Source organism: Salvelinus sp. IW2-2015, unplaced genomic scaffold (assembly GCF_002910315.2).
Source record: "Salvelinus sp. IW2-2015 unplaced genomic scaffold, ASM291031v2 Un_scaffold451, whole genome shotgun sequence".
NCBI lineage: Eukaryota > Metazoa > Chordata > Actinopteri > Salmoniformes > Salmonidae > Salvelinus > Salvelinus sp. IW2-2015.
The window spans coordinates 421,675-433,996 of record NW_019942555.1 but is presented as its reverse complement, the minus strand read 5'-3'; the positions used below and the strand labels follow the sequence as shown (position 1 = coordinate 433,996).

Here is a 12,322-nt window from a genome sequence, read left to right as displayed (position 1 = left end):
CCGTTTTTTGATGTGGTTTTTAGTTTGATCTATCTATCCTACAATGAGACTCGTTGAATTTAGCAATGCTTTTCCATCATGATGGGATATTTCCTTCATGATCTCCGTGGGGAAGTGATCATTAATTCCATAATTTGTGTTCTGAGTTCTCTGCCCATGCTTTTCACTATTTTCCTTTTGCTTAAAAATTTCAAACATGCATAATAGCCCGTGGCCTATTCCCAGAGGCCTTACCCATTCTATGGACTCTGGAGAAAGTGACATTACGCACAACATATGTGGGCAGTTTTCAGTTGAGTTGACAAATCTCAGACGGTGTCCTCACAGCTTCTGCTGTTGTCATTCTCCGGTATCCCTGAAAAGTTAGATTGTCCCGCATTGATCGACACTGTACATCAAGCAGGTTTCTTTTAGTTGTTTGTTCTCCCTTTGCACCACCTCCACCTTGCATGAATAGAGTCTCAGTACCTTTCAGTTCCGTGTTCTCTTTTCTTAGATCAATCTGACTGGCTGAATTCTAGACCGGCACATAATGCATTGATGCCCTCTCAAGTTTGGGCAAGCCTTTCATTGATGGGTTTTAACAAGTCAACATCCATATCAGTAAACCTCTCGCCAACTCTACATGCGCGCCTTCTTGCTTGGGGATGGTTTAGTGACATCTTTGATACTGCTTGGCCAACTTGCTTTGGTTTGTTTAGTTGATTGGGTTTATTGTCCTTAACAGTGCTTGAATCCTACGAAACCAGTGTTATTTCTTTGAGCTCGTAAGTATCTCTTGTCAATGAATCGTTCAAGCTCTTCAATGGATTCTGAATCATCCAGCGTGTTTGCAAGCAGAGGAAACACATAACAAAACAACAGATGTATCTTTCCGGACCTGTACTGCTGTCAGATACAGCAATATACACTGCTCAAAAAAATAAAGGGAACACTAAAATAACACATCCTAGATCTGAATAAATGAAATATTCTTATTAAATATTTTTTTCTTTACATAGGTTGAATGTGCTGACAACAAAATCACACAAAAATTATCAATGGGAATCAAATTTATCAACCATGGAGGTCAGGATTTGGAGTCACACTCAAAATTAAAGTGGAAACCACACTACAGGCTGATCCAACTTTGATGTAATGTCCTTAAAACAAGTCAAAATGAGGCTCAGTAGTGTGTGTGGCCTCCACATGCCTGTATGACCTCCCTACAACGCCTGGGCATGCTCTGATGAGGTGGCGGATGGTCTCCTGAGGGATCTCCTCCCAGACCTGGACTAAAGCATCCGCAACTCCTGGACAGTCTGTGGTGCAACGTGGCGTTGGTGGATGGAGCGAGACATGATGTCCCAGATGTGCTCAATTGGATTCAGGTCTGGGGAACGGGCGGGCCAGTCCATAGCATCAATGCCTTCCTCTGCAGGAACTGCGACACACTCCAGCCACATGAGGTCTAGCATTGTCTTGCATTAGGAGGAACCCGAGGCCAACCGCACCAGCATATGGTCTCACAAGGGGTCTGAGGATCTCATCTCGGTACCTAATGGCAGTCAGGCTACCTCTGGTGAGCACATGGAGGGCTTGTGCGGCCCCCAAAGAAATGCCACCCCACACCATGACTGACCCACCGCCAAACCGGTCATGCTGGAGGATGTTGCAGGCAGCAGAACGTTCTCCACGGTCTCCAGACTCTGTCACGTCTGTCACATGTGCTCAGTGTGAACCTCTTTCATCTGTGAAGAGCACAGGGCGCCAGTGGCGAATTTGCCAATCTTGTGTTCTCTGGCAAATGCCAAACGTCCTGCACGGTGTTGGGCTGTAAGCAAAACCCCCACCTGTGGACGTCGGGCCCTCATACCACCCTCATGGAGTCTGTTTCTGACCGTTTGAGCAGACACATGCACATTTGTGGCCTGCTGGAGGTCATTTTGCAGGGCTCTGGCAGTGCTCATCCTGCTCCTCCTTGCACAAAGGCGGAGGTAGCGGTCCTACTGCTGGGTTGTTGCCCTCCTACGGCCTCCTCCACGTCTCCTGATGTACTGGCCTGTCTCTGGTAGCGCCTCCATGCTCTGGACACTACGCTGACAAGACACGGCAAACCTTCTTGCCACAGCTCGCATTGATGTCCATCCTGGATGAGCTGCACTACCTGAGCCACTTGTGTGGGTTGTAGACTCCGTCTCATGCTACCACTAGAGTGAAAGCACCGCCAGCATTCAAAAGTGACCAAAACATCAGCCAGGAAGCATAGCAACTGAGAAGTGGTCCGTGGTCACCACCTGCAGAACCAGTCCTTTATTGGGGGTGTCTTGCTAATTGCCTATAATTTCCACCTGTGCTCCACACTATGTTTCTAACTGCATGCAGAGGCCAATGGCTGTGAGGAATTCAAGACGGTGACATGGGAGCATGAAGGTGGCATGAGAATGGTGCAAGCTGATACTGAGTATGACTGACGGCTCTAGCAAAGATGAGCTTGAAAATGGTGAGAACACTGGATGGACTACAGAGAGCTAGAATCGCAAATTAGAATGCTGTCTAGTAAGCCTACTACTCATGGCTCAACTACTTCACAATTTGTAGTAGGAGTGCGGCTTGAGGATAAGAAGATGTACCTGGGAGATCCGTTTGATATTGGCAAGATGGTGAAGAGCGTTTTGGGTACTGTGGAATCTGGAGGGTGACCAGAAGTGGAATTTTGCAGTTTTTTTTGTGTCGGCAGAACATAAGGAGCACGCATTGTGCCTCAACAGAATCAAGGAGAAAGCGGTTACTGTCTTGGATTTTAGGAGCAGGGCAACAATAAAGGGTGTGATTTCTGGAGTCTCTTTGGAAGTTGGTGCTGAGAATATCAAGATGAAAATTCCCAGAGTTATTGGGGGTCGACAATTGATGCTTATGTTCAATGGAGAGAAGAGTGTACATCTGTGTTGCTGTTTTTTGATGAGTCGCTCCCTACACATGTCAAGATGGGTGAGTTACTCTGTGAGGGCATTTGTCCTCAGGTTACTCGAGTGTTCCAACTGCAAGGCGTTTGGGCAGGTGTCAAGTGTTTGGAGAGAGTATGGCCTGAGTGATTATTTGGCTGCGGAAGATTATGATGTGGTGGTGGGAAGCATGAGATCCCTGATTGTGCTGTAAGGGTTCGGTTGCCGTGGAGTCACAGCAGACCAGTGCTGTGGGTGCTATTCGCAAGGTGCAGGATCCATATACCGTTGTAAAGTACATTTATTGCTATGTTGATAAACTGCACTGTAGGAGTGGATGAGAACTCAAAGATCGATATCACTGTATCTGAACGCTTCTTGGGAATGAAGGATGTAACGGGTGAGGAGCTCCATGGCGTATTGATTGGAGCAGCAGTTCTGTCCTCTCAGGTTACCGGATCTGAAGGATTTATGTTTTTTTGTTTTTGTTTTGTTATTCGGATGTTTGAGTTGATTAAACGTTTTTGTTTAATTCCCTTTTCCGTTTTGGATTTTCCACTTTTTTCAGCATCCAGTAGAGGACGGCAATACATGTTTCTGGTGTAGTCCGCCCTAAAACGCCACATAAGAAGAAGAGCAATGTTCCTAACCCTGTCAGTCATTCTGAATGCAGGTTACGGGTGAATAAAAATTCCAACTGTTGAAGGACCCAACTCTGGCTGGATGCTATGGACTGGCCCGCCCGTTCCCCAGACCTGAATCCAATTGAGCACATCTGGGACATCATGTCAGACCTGGATGCTTTAATCCAGGTCTGGGAGGAGATCCCTCAGGAGACCATCCGCCACCTCATCAGGAGCATGCCCAGGCGTTGTAGGGAGGTCATACAGGCATGTGGAGGCCACACACACTACTGAGCCTCATTTTGACTTGTTTTAAGGACATTACATCAAAGTTGGATCAGCCTGTAGTGTGGTTTTCCACTTTAATTTTGAGTGTGACTCCAAATCCTGACCTCCATGGGTTGATAAATTTGATTCCCATTGATAATTTTTGTGTGATTTTGTTGTCAGCACATTCAACTATGTAAAGAAAAAAATATTTAATAAGAATATTTCATTTATTCAGATCTAGGATGTGTTATTTTAGTGTTCCCTTTATTTTTTTGAGCAGTGTATATTGCATGTATCTGACAGCCAGTACAGGTCCGGAAAGATACATCTGTTGTTTTGTTATGTGTTTTACTCTGCTTGCAAACACGCTGGATGATTCAGAATCCATTGAAGAGCTTGAACGATTCATTGACAAGAGATACTTACGAGCTCAAAGAAATATCACTGGTTTCGTAGGATTCAAGCACTGTTAAGGACAATAAACCCAATCAACTAAACAAACCAAAGCCAAGTTGGCCAAGCAGTATCAAAGATGTCACTAAACCATCCCCAAGCAAGAAGGCGCGCATGTAGAGTTGGCGAGAGGTTTACTGATATGGATGTTGACTTGTTAAAACCCATCAATGAAAGGCTTGCCAAACTTGAGAGGGCATCAATGCATTATGTGCCGGTCTAGAATTCAGCCAGTCAGATTGATCTAAGAAAAGAGAACACGGAACTGAAAGGTACTGTAGACTCTATTCATGCAAGGTGGAGGTGGTGCAAAGGGAGAACAAACAACTAAAAGAAACCTTGCTTGATGTACAGTGTCGATCAATGCGGGACAATCTAATCTTTTCAGGGATACCGGAGAATGACAACAGCAGAAGCTGTGAGGACACCGTCTGAGACTTTGTCAACTCAACTGAAACTGCCCACATATGTTGTGCGTAATGTCACTTTCTCCAGAGTCCATAGAATGGGTAAGGCCTCTGGGAATAGGCCACGGGCTATTATTGCATGTTTTGAAATTTTTAAGCAAAAGGAAAATAGTGAAAAGCAGTGGCAGAGAACTCAGAAACACAAATTATGGAATTAATGATCACTTCCCCACGGAGATCAATGAAAGGAGAAATATCCCATCATGATGGAAAAGCATTGCCTAAATCAACGAGTCTCCATGGTGATGGATAAACTTTACATCAACGGGCAACTGTATCAGGACTCCAGACTAACTCCCTGGCTATTTTAATTCAATGTTCAAATCTGTGTGTGTGTGTGTGTGTGTGTGTGTGTATCATTGACAACTTCAACTATAATGAATACATGCACTATTGATCTCCACTTGACAAGGTCCCGTGTGGCTCAGTTGGTAGAGCATGGCGCTTGCAACGCCAGGGTTGTGGGTTCATTCCCCACCGGGGGGGACCAGGATGAATATGTATGAACTTTCCAATTTGTAAGTCGCTCTGGATAAGAGCGTCTGCTAAATGACTTAAATGTAAATGTAAGGAAAGGGCTGCATATAGCTCAGGTTAATGTATGTAGTAGCCTTCCTAACAAAATACATGAGGTTTTTAAACTTGGTCAACTTAAATAATATTCATATTTTAGCTTTGACCGAAACGCATTTAGATGCATCTGTAAATGATTGGCAAAAGAAGATTCATGATAGTCTACTTAGAAGGGACAGGAATAGTGGGGGTGCAGCACTGTACATTCAGAATCAGAAACCTTTTAAGAGGAGGGATGACCTTAATGTCAAATAGAGGCACTATGGGCTCAAGCACATCTGCATCACTAGGCACCCATATTGGTGGGATGTGTGTATAGACCTCCTAGCTCTAAAGTGTCCTATCTGGATGACTTATGCACTGGGTTTGACCAGGCCACATATTGTAAAATAGATGTATTTATCTTGGATGATTTTAAAATAAATTGGAATGATCATAATTAAAATAACTAAATTGATGAGATTTGTTTCAAACCACAGTTCTCGGCATATGGTTAATGACACTACTAGATCATCAACTAAGTTGGGTCACCGTTCAGACACATGCATTGATCTGATGTTCTCTAATATACCATTGTAATGCTTAAAAAGACAGATCAAAGCCAGGGGCTGGACAGACCATAATATTGTGACCATAACCATGAACACCAAGGTTCCAAAGAAACCCCCAAGGATTGTGGTCAAGAGAAAATTCAGAACATTTAATCATGAGCTATTTCAAAATGATTTGACTCCTGTACCCTGGGAGCTGATTAATCTAGAGGAGGATTTAAATCACGCTACAGAATGTTTTATTGATTTGCTCACTGAGGTAATGGACCATCATGCCCCAGTAAGAAAGAGTACTGTTGGGGCTCGTCCATCTCCATGGATTGATGATGAACTGGGTGAGGCATTTTCTCAAAGAAATATGGCAAAAGTCTTAGCAGCCAAATCTAAAACAGAAATTGATTAATAGAATTAAATAACACTACGTAATTATGCAGTTAAATTAAATCGTAAGAAATATACATTTTGCAAAAATGCTTATATTGATTATAAAATGTAATATGTAAAATAATATGGAATACTGTGAAGGGCTTACTTAGTACATATATTACATCATGCCCATCAAATAGAGAGGTTGGTGGGAGAACAATAACAAAACCAGCTGACATTGCTAATCATTTTGCAGATTTTTTTTTACAAAGATAATGTATTTACTGAGCGATACTGTAAACACCCATTCTTCTAAACAAGCCATTGTCCAATGGATTGATGATCATATGAGCAAAAAAAACTGTTATTTTAGTCTATAAATAATGTTAAACCTATTGAAGTAATTACCCTATGGTAAATCTACAGGTTATGATCTTATGGACAATTGTTTACTTTCTATGCTGCTCCCCAGATTGCAGCTCCACTGAAATACATATTTAATTGGTCACTGGAAAAGGGGACGTTTGCAAATATATGGAAGCATGCTAAACTGTGTCCTATCCCAAAAGACAGCAAAGAACCCATTACTCCTGCCAATAGTCAACCTTCACTCATTAAGATATTGGAGGCTATTGTGAGTAGACAAATACCTGAGTACATGGAAAAGAATGATCTGATTACAGCCAATCAGCATGCTTATCCCAAAAAACATTCCACTACCACTGCATTGGTTGACATGACTGACCAGTGGCTCAATGCTAAGGATAATGGTAGGTTTGTGGGTGTACTGTTTTTAGATTTTAGTGCAGCATTTGATTTAGTGGATCATAAAATAATTGACAAAAGTATTGTATTATGGTTTTAAGGAGGTAGCATTGAATTGGGTACAGTCATATCTAACTGACAGGAAACAGTCCACCTATTTTTGGAACTCCAGCTACTATATATGCAGAGGATACTACAATTTATAGAACAAGACAATCAGTTCAACAGGTACAGCAAGCGCTTCAAGTACATTTGGAAAATATCTGGAAGTGTGTTTGCAGGAACAAACTTTTTTTTAAACACCAAGAAAACCAAAGTTATGTTGGTCTGTTCCACCAGGAAAAGGCCAACACAGCATGGGATACAATTATGTATTGGGGGGGGGTACAAATTGGCAGAAACCAAACTACTAGGAGTGCAGCTAGACAACATCCTTGAGATGTTTCTGCAACTTGATTGGAGTCTACCTGGGTGAATTAAATTTATTGGACATGATTTGGAAAGGCACACACACCTGTCTACATCAAGTCCCACAGTTGACAGTGCATGTCAGAGGAAAAACCAAGCTATGAGGTAGAAGGAATTGTCCGTAGAGCTCCGTGGCAGGATTGTGTCGAGGCACATATCTGGGGAAAGGTATCAAAACATTTCTGCAGCATTGAAGGTCCCCAAGAACACAGTGGCCTCCATCGTTCTTAAATGGAATAGGTTTGGAACCACCAAGACTCTCCCTAGAGCTGGCCAACCTGGCCAAACGGAGCAATGGCGGGATTAGGGCCTTGGTCAGGGAGGTGACCAGAACATGATGGTCACTGACAGAGCTCCTCTGTAAAGAAGGGAGAACCTTCCAGAAGGACAACCATCTCTGTAGTACTCCACCAACCAGGCCTTTATGGTAGTGGCCAGTAGTGCCTTTTACTGAGAAGTGGCTTACATTGCCAAAAGGAAACTAAAGGACTCTGACCATGAGAAACAAGATTCTCTGGTCTGATGAAACCAAGATTGAACTCTTTGGCCTGAATGCCAACCGTCACGTCTGGAGGAAACCTTGCACCATCCCTACGGTGAAGCATGGTGGTGGCAGCATCATGCTGTGTGGATGTGTTTCAGCAGCAGACACACAGAGACTAGTCAGGATCGAGGGAAATATGAACTGAGCAAAGTACAGAGAGCCTTGATGAAAACCTGCTCCAGAGCGCTCAAGACCTCAGACTGGGGCAAAGGTTCACCTTCCAACAGGACAACAACCCTAAGCACACAGCCAAAACAACATAGGAGTGGCTTCGGGACAAGTATCTGAATGTCCTTGAGTGGCCCAGCCAGAGCCCGGACTTGAATCTGGGCTCTGGAGAGACCTGAAAATAGCTGTGCAGCGACGCTCCCCATCCAACCTGACAGAGCTTGAGAGGATCTGCAGAGAAGAATTGTATCGCCATACCCAAGAAGACTCGAGGTTGTAGTCGCTGTGAAAAGGTGATTCAACAAAGTACTGAGTAAAGGGTCTGAATACTTATGTAATGTGATATTTCGGGGGGGGGGGGGGGCTCCTCCAGACCATTCAAAATGTGCAATGGTGGCACAGAATGGCTGCCATTCAACCATGAAGTAGGAGCTGGTTGCTACCAGGTTTTGGGCTCAATTCAGAATGAGTTTAAATTCAATTGGCCACACCCCAAAGGATGTAGAATTAAAATTTGAGTGACAAGAAGTAGAGTTTCATCCAATGCAATTAAAATAAATCCCACTCAGTAATAGAACATGAGTTTTACTGAATCTGACTGGTCACACTTCCAGATACCAAATAATATATCACTTCTCTGGAAACAGTGTTCATATCCTCTTTAACCTCAGTGTTTGGAAAAGCCAATTACATTTCCTGCAACTATTTCATTTGTTTGGAGTATTTTTGAAGGACTCAAATAAAATAAAATTTTATTGGTCACATACACTCGCATTAACATCTGCTAACCATGTGTATCGAAATGCTTGTGCTTTTAATTCCGACCGTGCAGTAATATCTAACAAGTAATCTAACAATTTCACAACAACTACCTTATACACACAAGTGTAAAGGAATGAATAGAATATGTACATATAAATATATGGATGAACGATGGCCGAACAGCATAGGCAAGATGCAGTAGATGGTATAGAGTACAGCATATACATAAGATGAGTAATGTAGGGTATGTAAACATTATATAAAGTGGCATTGTTTAAAGTGACTAGTGATACATTTATTACATCCAATTTTTAATAATTAAGTGGCTAGAGATTTGAGTCAGTATGTTGGCAGCAGCCACTCAATGTTAGTGATGGCTGTTTAACAGTCTGATGGCCTTGAGATAGCTGTTTTTCAGTCTCTCGGTCCCAGCTTTGATGCACCTGTACTGATCACCTTCTGGATGATAGCGGGGTGAGCAAGCAGTGGCTCGGGTGGTTGTTGTCCTTAATGATCTTTTTGGACTTCCTGTGACATCAGGTGGTGTAGGTGTCCTGGAGGGCAGGTAGGTTGCCCCCGGTGATGCGTTGTGGAGAACTCACTACCCTCTGGTGAGCCTTACAGTTGTGGGCGGAGCAGTTGTCGTACCAGGTGGTGATACAGCCCGAAAGGATGCTCTTGATTATGCATCTGTAAACGTTTGTGAGTGTTTTTGGAGACAAGCCAAATTTCTTCAGCCTCCTGAGGTTGAAGAGGCGCTGTTGTGCCTTCTTCACCACACTGTGTGGGTGGACCATTTCAGATTGTCAGTGATGTGTACGCCGAGGAACTTGACACTTCCCACCTTCTCCACTACTGTCCCATCGATGTGGATAGGGGTGTGCTTTGAAATACATCCACAGGTACACCTCCAATTGACTCAAATAATGTAAATTAGCCTATCAGAAGATTCTAAAGCAATGACATAATTTTCTGGAATTTTCAAAGCTCTTTAAAGGCACAGTCAACTTAGTGTATGTAAACTTCTGACCCACTGGAATTGTGATACAGTGAATTATAAGTGAAATAATCTGTTTGTAAACAATTGTTGGAAAAAAAACTTGTGTCATGCACAAAGTAGATGTCCTAACCGACCTGCCAAAACTATAGTTTGTTAACAAGACATTTGTGGAGTGGTTGAAAAATGAGTTTTAATGACTCCAAACAAAGTGTATGTAAACTTCCGACTTCAACTGTATATATATATATATATATATATACACACACACACACCTGTGTGTGCAATTGTTTGCATAGTATGTGTCTAGCAAATTTCTTTGAACGTTAAATGCCTGATTTGAAGTAGGAGCAAAAATACTGTACAGCCCACATAATTGATATGCTGTTTCAGGTGTGTGTGGTTGCAGTCTTTCGAAGTAACCAAGTCATTCACCTAAAACCACAGGCCCTAGCAAAAACACTCTGCATAATGCGATACTAATTAATATAGAAGGGTCAAAATGTTGCTGCAATCAAAAATATAACAAAATTTTGCTGCAATCAATTGGCTATCAACCCACAACCGGCGGTTGTTGTATTCTTTATTTTAGTTAAATGATACTATTATAATAGCACTTAACACTGTTACAATGTATATTTTTGGATGTTGGGAGGGATGTTACTGTGGGGGGGGGGAGTAAYTTCGACAGGGGGACGCTGTTYCMGMYGGGGGGYGGGYGGGGGAAATTCGACAATACTGTGAACCTATTATGCTTACCTTGAACTGAAAGGGATGTATCTCGTTGAGTGAGTGTCTTCTTAGCTTCTTGGTTAGAGTCTTCAACATCCTGAAATTTTACGAATATGGTTTCACCAAACTAAACTTGTTGCTAAATGTACACTGGCGTGAAGCCATGCGACGACTACAGTGCATTCATTGCGAATGTACAGCAGTTCGCACATCAGTCGCACACATTTACACATGAACGCACACACCACACACAAAGGTGGCACTCTCAACTTCTGTTGAAGAGAAGAATCAGCCCCGATATCAGGTTGAAGATTTACTGTGCAGGTCAAAATCTTGACATGATAGCGACCAAATCCGTTATTTGTGACAGGCTGGATTAGAACGAATTTGAACTAAAACCGACTTCTTGTGCGTTCATTTAGCTTGGTAGCGACGTAGCCAGTCCTGGTAGCTGGTTTCCCATGTCCCAAATTAATACATTATAGTAGTTTCGACTTTCTCCTCCAATGCTTTGCAAAAAAGAATTGTAGGAACAGCGCGCAAACTATGTAGGTTACTTTTACTGAACTTGCTCACATTTAGACACGCACACAGCACTCACTCTCACACACATATACACACAGCCGAATGTAGGCTACATGGCACGCTAGTTTACAAGAACAGACATACTACTTCTCTCCGTTATGGATCCGGCTTTTTCATTGGCTTCTCCACGGAATTATGTCGGTTTTTTTCTGTAGAGGGAGGGGTGACTGCCTATTTCTTAAAGCCATATCTTGTTTTCATGGAACGATAAACCTTGTGTTTATATACGGCCTAAATCTGTAATGTATTTCAGCCAATTTTCATCTATTGGAGGAACAATAGGGTTACTTAGATTTGGGAACTGTCATTAGGATGATGTGTGTCAAGTTTCGAATTTGAACTATAAAATAGCCTACTTAGTTTTAAATATAAAATAATATAATGTATTAGAATAGAATAAAAAAGAATACAATTAAAATAGAATAGAATATCACTTTATTTATTCATTAAACCGTGACAATGGAAAAATAGACCACAAAATATGAACAATGCATCATTACAAACTTATATTGTGAGTTATGATAGGGTAATACAGTTTTAGTAAGCCCATGTGGCATTTATAAGTTAGTTTCTTCAGGAATCAATGGGTATATCATAAATTGAATGACCATTGTATAGCACAAAATATTCCATATTGTGCATTTACTGTAAGTGAGTGAGTGCATCGAAGGGAGGGAAAGAAGAAAGATGGGGGAGAGTTAAGTATATGTCACTTATAATAGTCTTCATATTATTACTTTAACTTTGAGTTGCTTCTGGTCGGTTCTGTGACGTGTTAGCTTTGACAGCATTGGATTTGTTTCTTGTCATGCGAATAAAGACAATTGAACTTAAATTAGAGAGAGTGAGATGTGGGTAGGTGACAGAGAAGTGACAGGGAGAGAGAGGGGGAGAAAGAGGAGGATAGAGAGAGAGTCCGGTAGAGAGTCCGGTATAATTGAAATATAGTATTTCAATAACATCATCCTCTCCCTTACAAAAAAAACATGCCGTTTTCACATGTTGAGCTTAAATTTCACATGTATTAAAGCTGCAATATGTAACTTTTTGGGCGACCTGACCATATTCACAAAG

General features: G+C 42.1%; 1 protein-coding gene across 2 annotated transcripts in view; it reads right to left on the bottom strand.

Annotated features, from left to right (window-relative positions):
* The window catches only part of LOC112068330 (uncharacterized), a 47,450-nt gene extending 36,112 nt beyond the window's left edge, over positions 1–11,338 (bottom strand). The window contains exon 1 of one of the 2 annotated variants that reach the window (XM_024135439.2): positions 10,691–11,338. In XM_024135439.2, coding sequence (XP_023991207.1) covers positions 10,691–10,759 — 69 coding nt within the window. In that variant the 5' untranslated portion in view covers positions 10,760–11,338. The remainder of the gene's footprint in view (positions 1–10,690) is intronic. The other variant, XM_024135438.2, reaches the window with a different exon arrangement.
* Positions 11,339–12,322: the final 984 nt, after the last annotated feature.